This window comes from Anopheles stephensi, chromosome 3 (genome assembly GCF_013141755.1).
Source record: "Anopheles stephensi strain Indian chromosome 3, UCI_ANSTEP_V1.0, whole genome shotgun sequence".
Taxonomy (NCBI): domain Eukaryota; kingdom Metazoa; phylum Arthropoda; class Insecta; order Diptera; family Culicidae; genus Anopheles; species Anopheles stephensi.
In genome coordinates, this window is record NC_050203.1 from 28,034,665 (window position 1) to 28,059,037 (window position 24,373).

At 42.4% G+C, this 24,373-nt stretch overlaps 2 protein-coding genes across 7 annotated transcripts in view; one reads left to right on the forward strand and one right to left on the reverse strand.

The window, feature by feature from the left end:
- Positions 1 to 24,373, reverse strand: part of LOC118510096 — a 172,587-nt gene that overhangs the window by 63,880 nt on the left and 84,334 nt on the right. For all 4 annotated transcript variants that reach the window (XM_036051525.1, XM_036051521.1, XM_036051523.1 and 1 more), the window contains 3 exons: positions 13,635 to 14,565; positions 12,820 to 12,938; positions 1,120 to 1,202 (listed from right to left, as the gene is read on the reverse strand). In XM_036051525.1, coding sequence (XP_035907418.1) covers positions 1,120 to 1,202; positions 12,820 to 12,938; positions 13,635 to 14,565 — 1,133 coding nt within the window. The remainder of the gene's footprint in view (positions 1 to 1,119; positions 1,203 to 12,819; positions 12,939 to 13,634; positions 14,566 to 24,373) is intronic.
- LOC118510098 (17-beta-hydroxysteroid dehydrogenase 13-like) lies at positions 18,260 to 23,451 on the forward strand. Of its 3 annotated transcripts, none has more exons than XM_036051527.1 (5): positions 18,260 to 18,937; positions 22,150 to 22,222; positions 22,287 to 22,509; positions 22,610 to 22,738; positions 22,816 to 23,451. In XM_036051527.1, exons 1-5 carry the CDS (start codon positions 18,374 to 18,376, stop codon positions 22,904 to 22,906), a joined length of 1,080 nt encoding a protein of 359 aa, XP_035907420.1. In that variant the 5' UTR covers positions 18,260 to 18,373; the 3' UTR covers positions 22,907 to 23,451. The 3 variants fall into 3 exon arrangements, with proteins under 3 accessions (XP_035907420.1, XP_035907422.1, XP_035907421.1); XM_036051529.1 differs by having other exon boundaries at positions 22,326 to 22,509; XM_036051528.1 differs by lacking the exons at positions 22,150 to 22,222; positions 22,287 to 22,509; positions 22,610 to 22,738; positions 22,816 to 23,451 and adding exons at positions 20,915 to 20,987; positions 21,149 to 21,332; positions 21,432 to 21,557; positions 21,634 to 21,985 and having other exon boundaries at positions 18,314 to 18,937.

The window sequence follows — 24,373 nt, forward strand, 5'->3', positions numbered from 1 at the left end:
GGAACAGTTTGAAGGCCTACCGGAGAAGCACTCGAGGGAAAACTGGACAGACAGAGGATTGCAGCGAGTTCGTAATGTATTTGTTCCACTTTTTTTGTACTCTTACGCCACCCTCACCGGTGGATCTCAGTTCCTCTTTGCTCCGTGTGGGTTTCCGTGGTAACCTTTCGCACGTGGAGATGGTTTGTTTTTTTGTTGCTGCTGCTTCGCGCACTATTGCACATGGGTTGCGAAATTGTTCGCGTACTGGGTGTTAGGTTTGAACCCCTTTCGGGCAGATGGACACAGAAAGAGCGGGTGCGCTGGGGAGGACATGGAGCGAAATTTGCACTATTCTATAACGCCATCGGACGTTGATTGGAAACGAAGTGTATGTGCGAGCGCTGTGGTGTTGGTTTTGGAGAATTGACACTGATAGCGCCTCCGTTTTGTGGCGTATGGCTCGATGAAACGGAAAAGCGCTGGATGGAAGAAAAAAAATAACCAGGAGGCAAAATAAAACACACACACACACAAACCAACAACGAGCAAACCTCATCCAACATTGCTACAACAACGGCTTAACAAATTGATCCCGGTGATATGTGCGATCCGGACGACCAGACAAGCGTTCTGTTGTGTTGTGGGTTTTTTTCCTGCCCTTTCTTTGTGTGCTATCGGTTGATAATAGAAACAGGAAAAAAACCCATCTATCTGAACACTGAACGTTTACACTGATGAATGTCTGCAATGAAAACCCCAGGCCAGTGGAAAACAACAAAAACTCGGGAAACCACTGATGAGGTGATAGGCAAACGCGAATCCGGCGCCTGGTGGTGGATGATGGATATAATCATCATTTTAAAATAGAGCTAGCAATACTTGATGCCTGCGGTGCATACCAAGCTTTAACCGCACTGCCGGTACACGATAGAGACACAATGGTTCGCCGCAGCGATGTTAAATGTGTTCGCTTTTGTTAAAAATGGCAGGTGAATGCAAACGATTTCATTTCGTAGTTTTTCAACCAAAATTCAGGAAATAAATTAGAAAATTAAATAAACATTGATGACAATCACCAACGTTAGCTGCACATGCATTGCATTCTTTGAGAAATATTGTTAGGTATTGGTGACCCACCTGGACATGCTTGTAGGCTCCTCTCAGCGCTGGAAATGCCACCCAAGAATGTTTGCTGAACCGTGGAGTGTTTACTTTGGTGTCTGGAAAAAGAAAGAAAAGTGGAAAATCGTCATGAGATATTGAGTTTTGTTTTGGATATCATGATATAAATTAAATAGTCATTGTAAATAGCTCATAAAACTTTGATTGTACTGGAATAGCGTTCTTGAATTACACGATAAAATATAATATTTTGAGTCTTAATTTTGTAACTTTTATTAAAAATTATCTTCTCACGTGTAAATTGCTAACGAATAATACAATATGCTTCACTGCAGTCATTTTTTTATTCATGAAGGACAGCCTGGCCGTATAGCTTCCTCTGTAGTCAGTATCCTCATAAAACATGGCCCACTTAACGAGGATTGGTTTCTGGCCAAGTTTTGTTCTTAACAAGAAGTCAGTTGACGCACGAAACTCTCATATTTTGAAGGAATGATTTACGTTTGATCCTACTCGACTGCGTGAACAAACGTTTTATGGGTTATTGGAGTGATTTCAATTATCTTAATCGAGAACTTAGGCTTAATCGTCTTGGTGTTACTGGTCTATGTGCAGGGAAATGGGTTATACAGTGAAAATAGATTTGCTTGGGCCTTATGTTTTCCAGAACGATTAGGGCACTGATGCTGTGTGCTCGCTGTGTTCTGTAAAATAATTGCGAGATTGTTTCTTGGAAAAAATGAAGAAATCTAAAGCACATGATCCCAGTTGAACAGAGCTACTTCATGAATAACGAGAACTCCAATGGTACTTTTAAAAGATTGCTTCCAACAGCACCTAGTTTCGTTGATGGGCAATATCTCAACACTATCATTTACAAAGAAAAAACTCTGCAATACCAGAAAGATCCTACCTACCTTAAAAACTTTACAGTCAATAAGCTCTTAACAGTGAACCGAATGTTAAAAACTGGCAAAGATCAGTATAAAGCTATTGGGAACCGCCATTGGTCCACTGTGCTTTAAAACTAAACGTCAGTACTTGGCCTAGGAAGTACATAAAATAATTACAGCTTTATGAAAAGTATTCTTCTTTTCAAACATCTTCTTCTTCCTGGCCTAACGACCTAGTAGATTATGTCTGCCATTTAGGGTATCTGCCGAATGATACCACGTAGTTGGATAATCAGTCCTCACTAAGGGGATATGGTCCAAATGAGATGTGAAGCCCGATCTAGTCGGGTGAAGACTAGTGCCACAGTCGCCTCTGCCACCGGCCCGGCGACCGAATCTCAAATTTCTGAATTCTGAAAATTTTTGCAAATAAAAGTATTTCAATTCAGTTTGCTCACTAATAAAAAAAATATTTCCGGTTTCAATAAAATATATATCTTTATTATTGAAAAGTATGCAGCTAAGATTTAATTATTTGCCAACAAACGTTCGTTTAATCACTGTCAAAGTTCCATGAAAAAATCTTTACTTATTTACTATAATGTCAGAATATGTTAGACTTTTTGATATGAGGCTCTCCGCGAGAAGCCTTTCGCCGGTTGACGAGTACGAGTGTCCAGTTTTAATAAATTAATTACAGGTTTTATTCGTTATTTACGGCGTGTCGTCTACGTTATATCCGGCCACTCTATATCACAACGTAAAAAATAATCAACAAACAATAAAGCGATCTCCAATATTATAGTAAGACAGCTCGTCACCGTGCCGTCAGTTCGATTGAGACAAATTGTTTTCAAGAATAACGGCTGCGGCTAGGAAAACACAGGACACAGGACTCAAATTGCTTACTGGAATCAAAAAAAGTTTTTACCATTCGGTTATGTTTGCCTTTCAAAAACTTCAACGAATCATTGGATAAAAATGATGGTTCGATATAAGAAGTTGTTTTACCACAAATCAATACTCCATCACGCCCTGCCATCATGCTCAATGTTGCAGTAAACGAATAATCCAATAAACCCATGCACACAGTAGCTTTCACTAGAAACAAAATCCTATGTTTCATTGTTCTGCGAATGTTTTATTGCAGGTAAATCTATTTTGCTACCTAAGCGGCAAAGAATCAACACACACACACACACATTCGATTGTAACACACATACAAAAGGAACAAAGAAGAAACAAAGAAAGAAAAAAACACTCACACAGATCCGTTAACTTTTTCGCCGAATCGTGGTGCGCCGTTTGCGCCTTGCACCGTCAATCTAATTACCATTCGAGCGCAAAAAACCGTATGATGGTCGGTGATTGTTTCATGATGGAAACAATCAATTGATATGTGCGCCGGTTTCGCCCCGGCGCACTGTCGGGAGCAAATCCGTTCGTATCCAAGCTCCAAGGAATCCCAGCAGCCCCGAACGCGCCAGTAGACCCGCAGAAACGATCGTTCAGTCACTAAAACTTAAGCCGCTTTATTGGATTTTCCGGTGTTCTTCTTCGGTGTGTGTGTGTGTGTGCGGCGGCGGCCAAGAAAACCCGTCAGCCTCCGGGATGCGAAAAAGCTTACCCTTGTCAGCGAAAATGTTGTTCCACTCCGGTTCCGGTTCCGGCTGGGGGGAAGCAAAAAAAAAAACTTTGCCCGTTCGTACACACCCTCATTGTCAGCAGAAAAGTTGCTGCAGTGTTCCACCAACGGGGCAGATAGTTTTCGTCGACTTTCTCATCCAACTTACGGTTTACTCTTTCGCTTGGTAATCATCGTCTGTACGGTGAACCCGGCGAGTGCCTTGCAATGCTGGAGCCAGTGTTTTGTAGCGCGTTTGATGTTGGTATGATGGTGTTTAGAAAATGGTGGAACCCCTACGGATTGAAAAGTTTTCAAATTTATGCCACCGCGGCTGAAGGATTTCAATTTCCTGCCCCCCTACAGAAGACGGGCACGGGACGAAGTTTTGTGCCTAAACCATGATCGAAATACGTTCGCTTAAGATTCTGTCCCATCCCGGCTGTTAGGAGAGCGGTCGTTTCCGGGTTGAGATTAAGGAAAATACTCGGGAAAATGTGGATTAAAGTGGAAGTGAAGAACGGTATACTGTTTAGCGTTTTTTGGTAACCAGACAGACAGTTGAAAATAATCAGCCCAGAAGTGGTGAAGCGCTCAGCACACATTAACACCTTTGCTGAGCAACAATTCACTCGAGGCTGGTGTTATAAGGGATGCGGCATTCTTGATTAGTATTTCAAGAAAGGGGGCGGTTAGTTGCTGTTTTGTTGGTATTTAAAGATTCATATTATGTGTCCTTCTGACACACTCTTACAATAAATTAAGATTCTAGTGCGAAATATTTAAAGTTCGTATGTGCTTTAGATATGTGGCGGCCCGGTAGTAGAGACGACAACGGACTGGGATTCAAATCCCATCTAGGCCGGTCTCTCGTAGTTAAAACTGATCGTCCTAGCGATGTGGTATCAATAAGTCTAGTAAGCCAGCAATGGCAGGCAGGTCAGAAGTCGTTAGGTCAAAAAAGAAGAAGAAGTCACAGCACTGACGTGAAGTGACGAGTTATAGCTAAAGCAAATTGGTGAATCCCAAAGTTTCAGGAATCTTTTCCCCAGCCATGGATAAATCAACTCAAAGAAACCAAGAATGGCAGATCAACGCCTTTCCAAGATATGGAGCCAAATTAGATGAAAAAACTCCAATAGATACCAAACTTTAAATATTTTTTAACATGGTAGCTACGAAGACATTATCTGGACATTATCAAGAAGTAGGTCTAATAGTCTTGATGCCTGGGTTCTCTTGAAAGGTTTAACGAATTCCATCATCACATCCTCTGATTGTTTAAGGAATTTGATACCACAGTCATTTTGTAGTCCGAAATTCAGGAAACACTTGTACTGAGTTCTTGAAATTCAGGGACAGAGGAATAAGTACGTGAAGATTACGTTTGACTCCTTCTTCTACATTACCAATGTCAACATCTAAATAGAGAGACTGATTCACTGGATTTGCTACGGATAAATGTTTAGAGAAGGAACTTCATTTAAGTTAACTATTAAAATGTTCTGTGAATTGTTGATGATAAAGCACGGCGGAACAGGACTCTTGTCTTGATTTATACGACGTAATTGTTAAGTCCGGAGTAGCTCCTGATTCTGGATTTTGCAAAAAAGGATTTTTAGCCATTCAAAAGTGCTCTGTTGAAAAGAATTTGTTTCTATACGCAATGTTTCTTTGTAGATATAAAGCTTCGTTCACAAAGCCGCCAAAAATGTAGTTCCATCTTCGATGCTATCAATCACACAGCGCAATTGATTTTGACTTTTACTTCAAACTGCTTCAAACTCAAGTGTTCTCCACATATCGCTTTGCTCAGCAACATCGTGAGGGTGTTTGCGGTGACAGTTTATCCCGGGACAGGGCACTGTATCGTAGCAGCTACACTGATACCGAACCAAGTAGCGTACCAAGTAGCGCGCGTTTGTACCAATCGATTGGCCTTTCCACTACAGTAAGCGATGCCCGAAAACGTTATACCGTCGCTTCGGCATCAGCACAGCACAGCACCACACAACGGCGAGCTGTTCTCGGAGCAGCGGATGGCAAATTGCACCGCGCGAAACTCGAAACTCCCCACAGCAACAGCAAAATGTGACATTCGCTGAAACGGTGGCCATTGCACTGGCGAGATAATGGATTTGTCTCACTTGTTTTTCTGACGTTCCGGTGAAAAACGAGGACCTCCGAAGGGGAAGCGCACTTTGTGAGCTAGCGCGCGCGATATGATGTATTGTGCGGTTGTCTGTGGCATATCACACTATCCCGGCACGTATCTCTTCCGTATCTCCGTTTCAGGTTGATGTTTCCCAGATTTTTTCCTCGCCCTCTGAGTAGATTTAATTGTCCTCGGGAAGGATATGACTGTCATCCGCGGGGGCTATCGAGCCTGCTAACGGCAGGCAGATTACAAAACGGTCACTCTACCTCCATTGAGCGATGCTGGATGTGTCAATTAACGGACTTGAAATAGATATGCCATCGGATAATGGTTTGTTGGTTTTCGAGTTGATGATGAAATGGATTGACATTGGTTGGATTTTATTCGAGTGAAAACTGCAACGCAAGAGAGGCAATAATGAAGATTCCGGCCAGGGGAGTGCTTAACGTTTGTGTTTGGAAGACTTCGGGTCAAAACGAGACACAAGAATTAAAAGATTTGAGGTTAGAAAGATCTCAAGTAAGTAACCCTTGATGCTACACGTAAGCAATTCCTGCTAATCAATTTCAAGACTTGATTGCAATTACATTTCAAATTGATTTTCGAGCGAAAGTTAGATTCAGGTACATCATTCCACGACAATCGACAGTGAGCATTGGCTGATGTCTACTGTCACTCCACATACTTTAGTGCGTCGCTGGCAAATTGGCATCATCTCGAGTTCTCGTCCTCTGCACTGTCATCTGCCACCGCTAGACACGTCCACGTTTGACCGCCCACCGTCCCGCTTTTTCGAGAACTGTCAATTCAAACAATCGTTAAACCCACACCGTCCTCCCGTCCATTCGGTGACGGTAAGTTGCCACCACGATTTGTCTCAGTTAAAATTCAGTACGGCTGCACGACTGCAAAAGATAAGCATCGGGTACCATCAGCAAACCGTCCGCCCTCGGTGCGCTTACTGCAGTGCCGGGCACAGTTGCACGGCATGAGGATTGCTTGCCATCCGCTGTAAAGAAGTCGTCGCTCAATGTCCTTTTTGGAAAGGGAGGGACGACAGAGAAAAAAAAACGCAGACTACAGAAGCTACTCGGGATATCCCTGAGCCCAGAGCGGGCGCCTAATGGTACGGTACCGGTTGCAGCTTGTGTAAAATGTAGGACGGATGAGCTGTCAGTTTGTTGAAAGTCTTTCACCCTGCCAAAAGCACGATACACATGGACCTGGTCGTTCACTGCAGCAAGACATCTCAACGTTGACAGCACACACACACACACGTTGCATAACCCTTAGCCGGGGTGCCGTTCTAGCCAGAGCTGCATATCGACAAATCATTTGTTAGATAACGTACGGCCATAAAAATGGCTGCTGATGAAGTGGCTTGAATGAATGTAGCACATTACTTTGAGTCTCGTTTGCATAGAGCTTCTTGTGAAACCATGTTGATGGTCTGGTGCCAAAGAACTTGAAGTCCTAGGCAGCAATTATAAATCAATCTACATTACTTTCGTTCATCTAGGACGACTCAAAGCCACAAGATTTATAAAATGATTCAAATTGCTGAAGAAAGTCTACAGAATTTATTTCGATGATTTTTCCTCAATTTATCAACTGAAATTTTAAAGGAATTTTTCCATTAAAAATCATGTTCAACCTTCTCCAGCAAGTCGAGTCATCACAATATCATGCTCATTATAATGCTAAACAACCATTCCATTCTGCTTACCGCACAATAGAAAGTAACAACTGAAAGCCATTATCAAGCTTGCCATTCATTAAAGCATCAAGCTCACCTGGTACGATTCTGCCGAAGGTAACGAACATATCCCCCACCAAGCATCACATCCTTAATAGGTGAAAGGATCTATTTACACATTCTTACCCTGAAAGTAACTTCCCATCAAACGAGAGCCCGAATGTGATTGAGCAAAAAAGAACGCTTTTCACTGAATTTCTTCGCTCGGTTCAGGCGGCGATCAAACGACGTCGTCTAAAGGAAGGGGAAAATATCAAGATATAAACCCACCATAAAAACGTACGAAAAACAGGAACACATAATTGTAATTTATCCGCTACCAAAAGGGGGCTGAAGGCTTTCGAAATTGTTATGCAAAGTGTGGCAGCGTCAAATCCGACCACCTCACCGGAACGATGATCGAAACGTTCGAAAGCGTAAGGCTAATAAAAAGTGTGAAAACAAAATGTACACCGCCACACAATAGACCTTTGATTCTCTCCATTGATGTTGGGAAGTTGATGTTTTCGATCTTGATTCTCGAGGTAATGGGTAGGTAGATGAAGTGTAAAAATAACTTCCCAAACCGTGCTCCAGCGAACTCCAGCTACCTCATTTCGGAATATCTTTTCTGCGGAAAAAATGCCCTTCCCGAACTCCAGCTCGCGGTAAATAGACGTCTCAGGGAAACAAAAGTTTTTCTTCCAGTTGAGCAAGCCATTTACCACATTTCTTTTTTCACCATGTTTTCACCAACCCCCTTTGGAAGGCTAAGATATTCTCCTGCTTCAAGCATGTTGGTTTGGGGGAGGACCCACATTTTGGTTTTGGAAAATTCATTTAATTTTATGTATTCTTTTTTTTTTCGAGGGGTTTATTTATTGAACCGCGAGCTTTTGCGACTACATCATCGTCTGCAGTCTGAGGGCGAACTGAGGGCGGGGAATCAAAAAAATGTTCTCTCTCTCTCTCGCTCCACTGACTTATGGTGGGCAAAATTTTTCACCTACACCACAACTTTTCCGAAAATTTCTTGCGTTTTTTTTAATACGCTTTATTTTCTATTTTTCGTTCACTGCGGTTCGTGTGGAGTTACGCCGAAAAATTGCGGTTTCCTTTAATGTCTTGCTTGCGTGAGTGTAGTATGCGACTCAGGTTTTTTTTTAGTTGAATAATGATAAATCAGAAGATGCTTGAAGCTATGCCTAACATGCATCCATTATGGGATGGAACTGTGCGAAGAACTTCAAAACCCAATCGCAGAATAAAGCGCTGTAGATTTCGTGTTTTAAAGTATCAGCGTTTCAGCTGACAATCTGGAACAATTTTGTTTGTGGATGCAGGGGTTTTCCGTTGATAAGAGAAAATCTTCCACTCTAATAGTATCGGTAGCCGGTGTTACAGCAAGTGAAGCAAATAAGCGGCACACCTCTATTGAAGTCTACTGTTCTGTCTTAAAAGAGTGCTCTTCTTAAAATGGAAGGTTCGATTAGTTGGCAAGGTCTAAGAATCGTAGGCATTTCGGATCCGCCAATCACCGGCAATCGATGGCAGCTCGGTGGTAGATGTGAAAGCGGCGCCGGTCTTCACACGGCAGGACCGGAGTTCAAATCTCCTCTGAGCCAGAAATGGCAGACATAATTTAAGAACTCATCAAGTTTTAAGGAGGTAATAAGAGTTGGTGCATCTATTTCGGTGCTGAATACTTCAGTCTTAAAGAGGTACTGAGTCATCGAAAGTCGTGCTGCCAAATCCGAGTGGCCCTGTAAGGGAACATCCAATTCCATAATCTGGATGAGAGATATTGGGAGTTCATGGAGTCGGTTCACTACTGGCGTATATCTATCTTGACTGCTTCGATGACTCCAGACGTAGGCTAATCAATGTTGATGTAGTCTAGCTCTGAATGTCCTGGTACTCAAAGTAAAGTCCAAAAAGCTAGTAAAAGTGAATCAAACCTTGTTGCGATTGTACAGTCAAAGGAAAGGAAGGAGATTCTGAAGACGAACACAACCACGAATATACAGTGACTCCAACGGAGATCTGGACACCTTAAAATCGAACTATTTACTTTGACTTTGAGAACGCTTTTTAAGCCTTCAAACTGGGCTTGTTTAAGCTAAGCGCCGTAAAATCCAATTATTCTTTGACTCCTCTCTCTAATCAGTAGATAATAATGCACCACGGATGCTGCAAAGCAGGAATTTTCCTTATCAAGTTACAACCCCTGTATACCTGAAGCATAAGGCTTTCTGTTAAACCTCCAATACCATGAGTGGCTTTTACACAAATTATTTCCAACTTTAAATTCCAAAAACAGCTCTGTACGTTATGATGACTCCGTTATGTAGCACAGCATACACACATGAGCAGTCTTAAAACGAACCCCTACCGTATGCAATTGCCAGTTTCTAGCCTTCTTATTTCAACCAATTCAATTACCGGTTTTTTCCTTTCTTCTTCACGATTTTATCGCTTCTTAACTTTTGTCTCCAACTCAAAGAAAAGGACCCTCGTGAAAAAAGCAGGCTCCTATCACCATATCAAACTGAAAGGCAGCAAAAGAAAAAAAAACAAAGCAAAGGGAACAAACAGTGAAAAACTTTTCTCCAATTTTCCACCGTCATTACACAGTTAGTTCGGGACGGGCTTTTGGTGTGGTTTTGAAGATGGTATAAAACAAACGCAAACCCGTAACTGAACTGAAAGGACACTACGGTAATACCAGTTCAACTTCCACTTGCCGTCGGATGGTTCGGGATGAATCTGGGTAGCATACACTCCACTCATGCACCAATAATCACCAATATTCGACCAGAACAGTGCTGGCAGTCGTTGAGAACTCTTTCCATTTTCTTCATTCCCTGGTTTGCTCTGTTGGGGCAAAACTGTTCAAAGTGTCTGAAGAAGCGGCAAAATCAGCGCGCTCTGAAATGAAACTGAAATCAGTGAGGCTGTTTTCGCTCTTCCGTGGCTCCTTCTCCCGCACCGACTGACAACTTTTAATTTCAATCGAAGAAAACTTTTCCTCCCCAGCGAACGGCTGTCTGCCTGCCAGCCTGTCTCCGTGCCAGCAGAATGAAAGGGTACGCATTTTCCACCAGGAGGACTTTGGTTTCCGTACGGATGGCACCAATCGTCGTTGAGTTGAGATCTCTCATATTTACCTCCGATTGGCGGGTGGTTGCTAGCGGCGTTGAAAGTTCTTCAGCAGGCAACGGAATTGTTCGGGAAGTGCGTGTGGCAACGGAATTGTTACCAGCGTGCGTGTGCGTTCGGTGCTAAATGTGTCTTAAGTGATTTAAGCTTGGAGCAAAATGGCGGCTACAGCCGGAACGCTTTACGTGGGATATTTGATTATAAAAGCTTCTAAAATTTCCAAAACCCAAAAACACCGGAAAATTAAACTTAAAAGTTGATTGTTGCTCTAAAAACGATTAAAAAAATGTTCCAAAAGGATGAACTGGCAATATTCCGGCCTTTACTCAGCAGCAAGTTAACCTTACTAAACCACCATGAACGTGAAGAAAACCCCGGCATGAAACGTATCCATTACAAATACTGTTCACTTAACTTGAAATGGCAGAGAAATCTTTCGAGATGGTATCGTGCTCACGCCCTAATAGCGTAAAAGCCCGGTAACAACGCATCGCTCCGCATACGTTCAAATGTCACCGGCCGGATGTTGGATTCATTCGAAGTTTCATGGTGCAGCATCATCCCATCGTTCGTGTCGAAAGCACACGCATCAACATACACACACACACATTCGCTGCTTTCTTCTCACTGGCCTTCAGGTCCGTTTGAGCGCAGGATCGAGTTCATTAAAACAGAACAAAATTGGCATTCCAAGCTGACACGGAATTCCGAATTCAATATCATCCGTACCGTGTGTCTCGCATTCTTTTCTCTCTCTCCCTCCAGCCAAACGTTGAGCGGCTGCCAGACTGGGAAGAATTTTCACTTCCAGCTTACAGCTGTCCCGCTTGCAAAAGCGTCCAACGGGGTGGAGTTTAGATTTTCTGGCCAATCGTTGTTTTTTTTTTCTTGGTTTGGTTTGGTCCAGTAGCTGGCAAATAGCGCTTGATTTTAGGTGCAGTAAAAGCGAGCGTAGAAAAAAAAGCCAACGTTACCAGCTTTTTCTGACGGCACGTGGCCTACGGTTGTGTGAAAAGTATGTAGTGTTATTTGATTAATTTTTTTTTCGTCTATCAATGGCTTACAGTTAACTGCGTCAGTCTTTTGGTGGCTTGGTGTTGGTGATTTGATTGGATGGTTACTGGGCTTTTTTCTTCCGATACGTGACTTGTCGTGGCTTTGTAGGAAATTAAGATTCATGAAGTACAGTTGTCGATCGTCTGTAGAGAACGATCTAATTATTTAACTCTTGACGATACTTGCTCTTCGTTTTACTTCATTGTTTTTTCATCCATTAATTTTTAAGCTGTTATAAGAGAGCATTATAATAATGTCGAGGCTAAAAGACATATTGTAAAGAATTAAATAACTTCACACCAATCAATCAGAGATAGGATCAGTCTATAACATCTATTAAACTGTGCAGATATTAAATGTTTAAGGGGCGGTTCGGCGGTCGAGGCGATAGCGACTCGCAACTTCACACGACAGGACCGAGCATCAATTCCCTTCGAGATCGCCTCTTCGTACGCAGGACTGACTAGTCAGCTACGGGTTAAATCAAGCCAAAGAAAACCAAAAATGGCCGAGGCCGTGTCCTTGGGAGGAAGAGGAAGTGCCAAGGAAGAGGAAGAAGATATTAATTGTTTGGATGGTCGAGAACTCCTTTCGATCGAGTGGTCGCAAGGATCGCCTATCGCCTTTTCCAAAGCTGAGTTGTTACAAGTTCTGTACAGTGGCGTTCAGTACTGGATGTCATATCCCTTATGCTCATTCAAAGCTTACAATATTACGTCGGATTTTGAGAATATTGGATGAATCCTGAAGTTGTCCAGCGACCAACACAACAGAGCTATTGAACTACTCAATAACTAGTGAGCTATCTTTCTATTGGACGGTGAATGAGATATGCCGTATTATGAAGAGCTAATTATCTCAAAGGAAATATACTGGATAACTTCATCCTTTTGAGAAACAAAAGCGCCATCGAGAAACTCGTTGCTCGGTGGAACCCCTTAAAATTTTTAAAAATATCTTATGACGTCAAATGCCTTTTAAAATGAGTATTTTCCTCCCTTTCCGAATTTATAATTTGTGCTTATTGTTCCAGTCACCTGATGTAGGCCGCAAAAACAAAAACGCCAGCCATACACTTATCTTATCTTACCTTCTTCACAGCGCGGTCCAATTTTTCCGAACGTGCACAGACAGCGCATCGTGGGGGACGATCCTTCCGCTGATACGTGGCAAGTTCCTTCAGGCCCACAGTCGAGAGTGCACGGTTGACTTGAATGCGGTACACAGAAAGATCGGAAAAATTAGGCCGATGTAAACAAAACAATATCATAATTATTCGGTTCAGTGGGCATAAGAAGTAAGCTGCAGCGGAAGAGCCTGGTTAAGATTACCTTGAACCTCGCTTGCAGTTGAATATATTGAGGTTTATTTTTAGCTACTTAATCAGACTCTATATCAACAAAACAGTAATGAATTAATTAAGCTAAAATTATCGTTTTTTTGTGCGTCAACGGAACGGCGGAATGACGTCTATTCTAAGAAGCAGGTTTAAGCAATCTTCAAAGGTTGCCAATAAATGGAGGTTTTATGTTAAGGTGAAGTGAAGCTTTGATTAATTTAATTAGCTTAAATCAGTCCATGATACTGTTGCTATGGACTTTTAAGTTTTGGGTTTGAGAATTCTATTGAACTTTTTAATAACAAATAGTTAGTATTACAAAAGTTTATGAAGCTTTTTTAGGCAAATCAAAATTATTTTTAAGTTATTTTAAAATCGGTATAAAACTTCTCATGTCGCTTAAACTATTTCATAAAATTATCTCATGCAATACATGAAACTGTCAAAATTACAGCATGATTAAATCGTTCATTAAATAAACCCGCAGGCAATTAATGCACACAACGCCCTTTACGCTGAACCAAAGAATGGTACAAATTATGCACAAACGCGATGTCAACCCTTACCTTATCGCCGTGTCCCCGGCTGTTGTTTGTTGCGTTGCATTATCGCGCGACTCCGAGCCCTGCATGGCCGAACCATCGCTGACGCTTGGCATGACAGGTTCATGGGGACTCACGACACTGCGCCCCATCGCCTCCGGAGGTAATTTTCCATCCCGTTGCCCATCCAGCAGCCCGTCCCGCTGCGTCCCACCATCCTCCTGCGAACCAGCCACCAACGGTAGCGCCCTTATTTCCGATGCACCATCATCATCATCATCGTCAACCGCCAACAGTGCAGCTGATGCCGCTGACGTTACCATTTCCGGTACGTCTGCCCGCTGCCACCGACCCCGATCCCCGCCGGCAACGGGCGTGTGTAATGATATGCCACTGATTTCCATATCACTCGCCAGTGGCATATTGGAGCTGCCAGTGGCATCATCAACACCGACCGGCGACCAACCCCGTCCGCTGGCAGCCGACTGTGCGTTAAACTTTCGCCGGTCACCCCCGGAACCGGAAGTCTTCTGCTGCTGCTGCTGCTCGTGTCGCACACCGTACGCAGTCACCAGCGATGGAGGGATGCCATCGTTTTGGATGAATTTTTCCCTGCGGCTTGACGTGCGAGCCTCATTCGCATTCGGCGATTGCTTCGCGGACGGTTCGAGTTTCCAATTACGGGTTGCCTTTCTTCGCGCTAATTCATCACCGATGCTGTTCGGGTTCGCGGGTGGTTTTAGCGTTTTGGCCGTTCCCTGGTGGGACGGACTGGGCTGCGACTTTGATTCGTTGCCGGTGGCACCATCCTCATCATCGTCATCCTCGCCGAACGGTTTCAGCGATATGTGCAGGTCGGATATGTCGAGCTTGGCGCTGAATGATGCACCGCGTTGATAAAGGACGTCCTCCTCACCGTTCGATGCGTTATCATCGCTGGAGGTAGAATTGATTTCTGCGGGAAGTAAATGGGAAGTAAGAAAATTGGATGAGTATTTCGCCGTGACGAAACGGTTACAGACAATCGGCGGGAAATTGAGTCAGAAGTGCATGCTCAATTGTGATAGTAAAGCTATTTTAAATTGGAATGTGATTATTCGGTAAATGGATGACAATATGATACGTTTAGCTCTATCAACCAATCGTTTGTTATTTCTCAGAACTATGCCTTAACCCACTATGATAATGGCAATGTTTCGAAACGAGAAATCGAACCATCTGTCAGCTAAGAGATAATGAGACGCTTCCAGATTTCATCTGTGGTCTACTGACAGTTTTGGTAGCATGTTTTCCTACAGAGATCATAATCACCGGTACTTTATAGAGTCGGTAGCACTATCAATGAAATGGTTCTCGTTGCTAACATCTTGCTGAGCCACTAGACCCGTCACAGCTCTACCTATTACGCTGCTGGCTAAGGATCGCTCTGATGATCTCGCCAGTAATGCATCAGACTTTTCGGCTGGAGCACATCAGGAGGATGATTTTCCCCAGAGTCACCTTTTCTCTGACCTGGATTATCATACGAATTATAACGGCGCTGAAGTGAGTTCACTCAAACATCACAAGCTACGGTATCTCTCTGCTCTGGACATTCCGGACAGTAAGCCTCCTGAAAAAGCTTCGTTCGCTCAAGGTGACCCTGGAAGAAGCCGAGTCCTGTCATCAACTGCCTAATGAAGAAGTCAACTTCACCAAAACTACGGAGTGTCCAGAATAGCATGACGTGTCCATGTCTCTTGCCGCTCTTGCTGCTACTGTTGAAGAGAGACTACCCTTCAGTCCACTCTAGCCAATTTTTGGGTTTAAAATAACAAAGACTCGCGTATAAGCGTCGAACAAGAATCTAAAATAATAGAGCTTCTTAAAATGTAAAAGGTCTTGTAACAGTAAAATTATATCTTTTTTATTGAGTTTTTTGTCAGATGAAATTTTAACGAAATCCATCAGAATAAATAATTATACTATAACTTTCAAAATTTTAAGTTATCATTCATGAACTTTTCATATAGTTTTTCCTCAAATCAGAATTTTCTCTTTGTTAACCTTATAATAAATAACTTCAAACGATAAATAGGTAATACTCAATTACTCAAAGCCATAGAGTTCACACAGTTAAACAATCGACTAAATTTGAGAGACGGAAATTACACCCATTACCCAACCATGCTTTCATTAGCTAGAATGTGAGTTGTGGCAATGTAAAATTATTCATGTACATCCCCAAACCCCAACCCAATAAAACCCAGCCAACGGTGAGCTTCGTTTGCCTGTTCCCTATATCTCTGGCTGTCACCGGGCAGACCGGCTGACTTTGCAAAACTTGTTCGATTTGAAATTGGATTGCCTACCGTATGCTACCCCAAACGCTCATTACTACAATCAATCACACACACAACAGTTCGCTTTGTGAACATTCGCGACCCTCATACACCGGAGCGAGGACGATTTTTGGGGGTTGGAGCTTGGTTTTGCTGAGTGAAAAGCCACATTGTTGAATGTATCCAATTACTCAATTACTGCTGCAGCCACGCTTCATCGGGAAGCAATTCGGCCCGCTCCGATTGATGGAGCGGCGGTGACACCGCTAGCCAAACAAAATGACTTGAGGTTTCACATTTGTACTCCGCCCTTTGTTTGCGATGGGCGCCCTGATGAACCAATCATTTGCTTTCCCGGTCCGAACAAATCATCAGCCCCCCACCATCCAATAAATGGATGCTTTGGGTAAAATATGTATATACGCTGAGCTGTGCTTCATTAACTTGCTCGCTGGGCCTTAATATTTGCCACATTATCATAGCCGGGTGGGTAAATGCACAACGCGTGCTGGACGATTTTTGTTCTATGCTGTGTAATGGCTGACCCTTTTGCCCGGGAACAAGCTCACGCTTCCCATCCCCAATTCCAATTCCAAGCTGTAAGCAGACATATGTGCGAGGCACGCTAATTACGCGTGAAGTTTGATGCACACGTTTAACGCACAATCCACCCGGACCACTGTACGCATGGCGTGAGACATTTAATGGGTGGAAAAATTAAAGGCGCATAAAATTACCCGCCGATGAGGCTTCCTCGACAAAAATTGTTAAATCAAATGAGAGGGTGAAGCTAAGCCCGATTCAACCGCCACAACCTGGGTTGGGCTGGGTGCGAAAAATTTACATCCGTTAATGCGAGTGTCTTCCAGCCAGCCAGCCGCGTGTGTCCGCCATATCAACAGCTCATTCACCGTTTGGCTGCTGCCGTCTCTGGGTCAAGCTAAGACGCACCTCAAGTGCATAATTATTCCTCCTTCACTTCACCGTTTTCACAGCTAGCCGCTCTTTCACTAATTGACTCCCGCCCATTAATTGATAACCGCATGATGAATGAAACACGATCTACTGACGGCAATTGTTCGCTGGCTCGCGTTCGTTGAGCAGTGAATGAATGATTATCCCACTGTGAGGCATTAATGTTTCCTCGCGCTAGTGAACGTGCGTTGGAGGAAAAGAAAACTCGGCACTTTCGGGATTTAAGTTTTAAGCAAATAACTCGTAGTGGACGGACGTCGTGAAAAGAAGCTCATGTTCGGCAAATTAGCGTATAAAGTATGTAAAACGAATTTGAAAAGGTCAAGAGTATTTTAATTTTTTGAGATATTTTAAGATGACATTTCGGCATCGTGCCGTAATTAAATAAATGAATGGAAAACATCAGGTTAAAAAATATGGAAAAAATGGCCAACTGTTTTTGCGGTTAATTTTTAAGTAAATGACTCACAGTGGACTTGCTCGCATAAAAGATCTGTTAAATGGTTTGGCTCTTTAATTGAGAAAAAATGTTTTTAAACAAATGATTTTTAAATTTAATTTCAAATAAAAATTTCAAAACTGTTCTCTAAGGTATCGTCTTAAAGTTCATGCCTGCCATTTCTGGCTTATTAGACTTTATGATAACCACATAGTTCGATGGTCAGTCCTCACAATGGGGGGAACGGTCCATATGGGATTTGAGCCCCGATCGTGCCGTGTGAAGACCGTCGCCATTGTCGCCTCTACCGCCACCTTCCGTTTTTTATATGTTGCTGCTTTAAATTGGTATAGGTTAACCCTTGGTCAATGTATAATATTTGTCTAGCACAAACACAGAATAATATTTGAACAAAACTATCAAAATGTCACATCTGCTCAAATATGTTAATTTACGGTCAAACGACCGTTAAAGCTTGACGCGATGTGTATGTGTAACTCATAAGAATGTAAAACCTGCTCCTCCGAAAGGTCAATCTTACACCTTTATCACCAAACACCAAGAACTTAACCATCAAACAAGTTGTTGTCGATTAGCACAAAGAACACCAACGCAATGTACTGGCTTTTAGCAATGGCTACGGGTACGTCTTGGATCGACACCTCCAGAGCGCAGAACATCGAAGGTCACCCGTGAGTATAGCAGCTACACCGGCACCGATTCACAGACCTCAGGTGTAAAACCAAATATCCAACCACCCCCCAAACACAAGCTATACTGCATCTCGATGGACGAATGCTCGAATGTTAGAGTTTGAGCGAGACCGAAACACGCCAAGGCAAGCAAACCGGTACGCAAAGACGCGCGCGCGTATTTCAATGCTGAGAGGATCTTACTCGTGTCTACCCGTTTTGCATGGTCGAAGGAGACTCTCAAAGGCTTAGATCGTGTTTGGTGTCGTCAGTCGCGCTACAGAGCGCTCCGTGCAAAGATCTATTCCAACTGTGCAACCTATCGCGAACTCTGCAATGGCTACCGAAGAAGTACCTTACTTTACGAACGCAGAAACTGGATACGTTCCGGCAAAGTTGGCCCACCGTACCTCCAGCTTTCAACCACTGAGCTTGTTCCGCTTTGTGCTAAATCATGTCATTCCCGATACGGTGCGATTTTTGGTGCAGTTGATCCCACTGATTCTAAGCGGATTGGTGGGGCTTGTGGTTCCAAGCAAGAGGAAATCTATCCACGGCCACACAGCCCTAGTTACCGGCGGTGCTAACGGTTTGGGCCGGGCGCTGTGTCTTCGGTTAGCCCAGGAAGGTTGCCATGTAGCCGTGGTCGATATTGATCTGGCCGGCGCGCAACGGACCGTAGAAGACGTGCGCCTGCTCGGCGTTAAGTCGGAAGCTTTTTTGGCCGATATTGCGAACTATGAAGCGGTGGACCGGTTACGGCTGGAGGTGGAATCGAAGCTTGGTCCTGTTGATGTGCTGGTCAACAATGCCGGCCTACTGGCAGTACTTTCACTCAGCGAGGGTAAAGCCACCGATCTGGAGCGCATCATAAATGTGAATCTACTGTCACACTTCTGGGTAAGTTCGCTTTGCGTTGCTTCACTTCGCAAACTGCACTGTACAAGTTCGACTGAAGAATGTGCGGTTGCTGGTCCCATATTGGATTGGTTCATGTAAATAGGAGTGCTAAAGTGGTGAAACAAATCTGTATTTTAAGTACATTTCTTAAAACAAATTTTGTCCAGCAGGTGTTTGTGATATCAGTTCAAAAAATTTTAAATTGTACAAAGTACCTCAGAGTTACAGTTTGACAACCTGAAATCATTGAGTTTCAATGTGTTAAATCCCTTGGTGTGTGTATTGCGTGTGGTAATTTTCTAGTGAACTGAATAAGATATCGTTAAACCAGAATTTTTACACAAATTTAAAAGGCAGTTGTGATATTCGTTACTTTTACGAGCAATCGGCAAGGTTTCGTAAAGATATTTATGCGTCACATACTACATTTTTTTCTTAAAGAACTGTCTGTTCTCACTGAGGAAAGGTTAAAAGCATCACGGCCGGGCTTGGCCTATTTTTTAATGAAGGGAAATACAAAAAATCATGCTACAATCTTTTCTATTGCTACAAACTGTTCTATTATAGTCAGTTACAAAAAATATGATAAATGTAATGATTGTTACAATATTTTTCAACTTTTTTCATCCTCCTAATTTTCAACTTAAGAAATTCAGGGATCAATTAACTATTTGATTTATTTGATTATTATTATTATTATTTTTATTCGTAAGGAACGGCCTGGCCGTATTGCAGATTATTTTATTTAAAAATGAATAAATTTAAAGCTCAACGCTACACACTTAAAATGAAGCTTCAAATTCTAAAAAGATATTTTTATACAGCTTATCTGGCGATTGATTTCCATCTTCTTTAGTTTTAAAGGTTAATTGTTTTGGAATGTAAAAATCGTTACCTTATCGTTTGTTTGGAATTAGAAATATCCAATTACCTTAACTTCAATGGGATAATTTATTTGCAAAATCAAATCTACTAAACACACAAATGTCCTGTAAAAAGTCACTAGTTCAATTTGAGGCGTCGAATAACCAAATACTACCGATGTGACAATTTTCTTCAAATTAACTTAAGCATTATTAACTAATAATTTTCCTTTCATAAAGAAATTTAATGTCAATCAACGAATTTGTTGTTCAATCAAAAAAATTTAAATGATTTGCTTGTGCAATTAATAGAATTTAATATTAATGAAAAAAACCTAAAAATATTGAACATAACAAGGAAGAAACGGTTCTGAAGAAAAGCTCATTGGCTTTTTTGAAATTAAAATTGAATCTTTTCTTCCTCATCTCAATAGCACTTTTGATTAAAGTGTTTGAAGATAAAATGTTTACGATGGATTGTGCAAGGAGTATTGATTTATTTACCGTATTTTGCATCAATCAAAGCAGCCAAATTAAAGCAACGGAAGCAATCGAGGTTTTACAAGCAAGAAAAGCATATAGCTGCATATTGCAAAAAACTTAGACATTATTCAATATGCAACGGCTCTTCTAAACAATGCAAAAAAAAAACCAGCATAAAAAGCTGCCCTCTCGATTATATTTAACCAGTATCGATAAAGATCAGCTCATCCATCCATTTCATGCAACAGCATGCCTTCCATACCATTAAATTATTTAAAATTTCGTAACTGTCAAATATTGGTACAACAACAACAAAAACTTGATCGCTCAACAATTCAATGAAAAAAAGTTTCCAGGTCTGTATGAAAGTGGGAGTGAAAATTAATTCATGTAAATAGTGCACCTTGAAACAATTGGCGAACGAAACAGGAAGTTGTCCGGTGAGCACCATTATCGTTTTCTCTTTTTCTTTTCGGTTGGTTCTTCCGTATCTGGTTTCTTCTCCTCTTCTTGCATACAATCACCTTACTACTTTAACCCTTCGGTGTCACCGTACAGAACCTTTTTAATCTTATAAGGTTGTTTCGTTTCACACTCACACACACTCACAAACACGATACCCACACTGTAGACGATACGCGCCTTCATGCCTGGCATGATCACCAGACACCGTGGTCATATCGTCGGAATCGCTTCAATCGCAGGTAAGTAAGCGAAGGTCAGTGCACTCTGCAAAACGCGAGCACCCTGGCACCGTGCACATGCGGTTTGCGGCCCCTAAACCGCGAACCTGGGTACGCAAGGTTAACTGGTTAGCCAAAGTCGAGCAGCCTGATCCACACACACACCGGTTTTTCGCTTACAGCTTACTTCCCGGTGGGACGCTTCATACCGTACACGGTGACCAAGTACGCGGTGCGTGCGCTGATGGAATCGCTCAACAGTGAGCTACGGATGGATGGGCTCGAGCACACGGTACACACGACCTGCGTCTATCCGGCCCTGATTGCGACACGCCAACAGTTTATGGATATGCTCGACAAGCTTAAGTACTGCACAGTCCAAACGAGCAGTCCAAGAGGACTCCTGAATGCCACTAATTTCCTTCTCGGAATACATCACTCTCTCTCTCTCTCTGTCTGTTTTAGCTTCCTGAAACGATTCTACGTGTTCACCCCCGAACAGGTAGCGAATCAAGTCGTCCGGGGAGTCCTTATCAACAAGCGCGAAGTGTTTGTCCCAAACATTATGGCGCTGCTAAGCAAACAGTTCGAGTAAGTGTACCAGCGCCATCACACTACCAAGCTGGTGCTGGCCATCTGACACACGACGCCCCATGTTTCTTTCTAGATGTTTACCGGCCAGCCTTAGGCACTTGCTGGTGTCCTGTGTTATGCGTGGCAAAATACCGAAGCTAACGGTACGAAACGAAGGCCCGCGGCGCCCTTGAGCCAACCACCAGGGTCCAGTCTTCAATTTTCACCGTCCAGTCTTCAAAAGTGCATCTGAAAGAAATAGCAATTATTCAAGACGTGACGCAACTCGCCCGGTCCATCAACGTAGCACCAGCAGCAGCAGTGAGCCAAACAACGTACAAACATCGGGCACTCGCTACAAACAATTTGTCCAACATCGTCGTTAGCCAATAATAAAAAAGAGCAAACCAAACCAAACACGCATCATACCCGCATCGAGTGAAATAATGTGTTTGATTGACTTTCGATTACGCAAGCTCCGTACCCATTTTCAACTTGGCCCACTTTGACGGAGATCGAGATGACATTGAAATCAGTTTGGTTTGGGAAATCGGCATTTCATGTTTGTATTTTCCTTCCTCTTTCTTTTGCCTTCTATTCAATTTTACAGACCATCCGTACGTTCGTCGATGGCATGAAGCAGCGCCGAAGAGGATACATTCTTGCCGTTAGTTCGATACTCGGTACGTAGCTGTGGCACTCGGCAATGGCTTATTTACAAAAGACTTACAGTTTGGCGATTTTCAGAATTTTTAACAATTTTCTACTTCCCCTCCCACCAAAAAGGATATATCCCGATGCCTCGAGCCGTCTCCTACGTGGCTACGAAGTTTGCAGTCCGTGGGATGATGCAGGCACTAGAGCGCGAGCTTGCGATGGATGGGTTTGGTGAAACGATTTGTGCCACTACGCTGTTCCCGACATTCATCGCCACCAGGAAGGAGCTGATGGATTTGTTGAGTGATTTAAGGTAAGCGACGCGTGAGCCACCGTTCGATGTGGGCTGGTCTTGCATCAGAGAACAGGATCCTTAAAAAAACTACTTCAACTCCTTACTCGTTTGCTTACAGTTTGGATGAAAAGCTAGCCATCCTGACGCCGGAAAGTGTGGCGAACACTGCCGTCGAGGGAATGCTGCGTGGCTATCGGAGTATTTATGCTGCACCGTTTTTCATCCGATTATTCATGTACCTTTCTGAGTAAGTGCCGAGATGGGGAACTCTTGTCAGTAGCCGGTGGCCTAAAACTGAAGTTTTGGTTCTTTTTCTTTCTTCAGATTACTTCCCAGTGCGTTGTCTGCACTGCTGATTGAAACAATTATGGGAGATGTGCCATCGCTGATGGATAGAACTAAGAGGAGCAAATGAAACGTGTGTGGTTATACCTTAAAAGCTTTTTCGAACAAGTTTTCATCAGCCACAATATCCGATTGTGTCAACACGTAATGTTTAGTTCCTATCTCCTTCTATTTTATCATCAAATCTGAAACGGATCTACAGTCTGCGGAAAGCTACTCGTAAGGAATGCCCCAAAGTTTATTCAACAAATTAATTTTTATTTGTTTTATGTAACTGTTCTAATCGGTACTGTGTTTTATCCGCAACAAGTCACGCAAAGCGTTTTTTAAGTAATGAAAAAACTAATTTGTGAATCACAACAAAATAGAATGAAAACTGTAGTAAATGTACTAAAGGGTGAAAATAATACGGCCCTCTAAAAAGTCTCTTTTTTCAAAATGGTATTTAGTATAAAAACATTGCTAAGTGATGATATTCTGAAACTTTTAATGAGTATTAATATCTTTCAAGAATGATCACAACATTTAGCAAGGACAACAAGGAGCGACAGATTAATTTATAAAAGAAAAATGTAAACTCCCAAATAAAAATGTCTTTACAATTATGAAAACTAATTTACAAGCAGTTTGCAAACTGCTATTTTTTATCTATAAGGCAAGATGGCAAAAGCTCAAAGATGTAACACGTTTTGTTGCTCCAGAAAATGCTGATTTCTAGAAAGTAAGGATATTCTTTTCATGATCAAAGTTAACACATTAGTTCCTGATTTGGGTCCCAGACTTCCTGAATTGAGCAGAGCTATGCCAGGAGGAGCTATTTAAACATCGGCTTCTGATGGATTCTTCGAAAACCATGTCCTGAGCCCTCCTATACCACAAATAAATTCACATGATGGGAGCCTTGTTTTTGAATATCAACTAGCTACCAAGGTCAGATAAACAGCAACACAACGAACTCCAGGAACAGTCCAGGAGCATGTTAACTTGCTTTCGTTGCTAACATGGATTCATAACGAACTGGAAAAATCTCACTAACGATTTGAACGATTATAAATTCTATTATACAGAAGGGTATTTAATCGATTACACAAAGTAAATATGAATTCTTCTGATTCAAATATAATAAAATAAACTTAATTTAGTGACAAAATAGGTTCATATGTGAGCTTTTCTTGGAGAAAACCTTTTGAAGAGATAAACAAGTAATGCAGTTCTTCATCATGTTTGACACTATAACCTCGAAAGGTCTCTCAGAATGCCATTTATTGCTTTTCCCTTGATTTTAGCTGTATCTGTCATGTCTTGCCTACGAGGAGGCGGTCTGGATGGAATTTGAACTCCGATAGTCTCGGCCATCGGATCGTCCCAAGGAGTGAGCTCTTCGTCTCTTTATCTACCAGCTCAAGAGAGCTCTATGGTTTGTTACTTCTGGCTTCTTTGACTTAATTTCAGCCAGAGATTCAGTCACTCGAGTGAATAAATTAAAATATTTAATTAATGTGTCTCACGTTTACATAGCCAAATATGACAGCTTTCC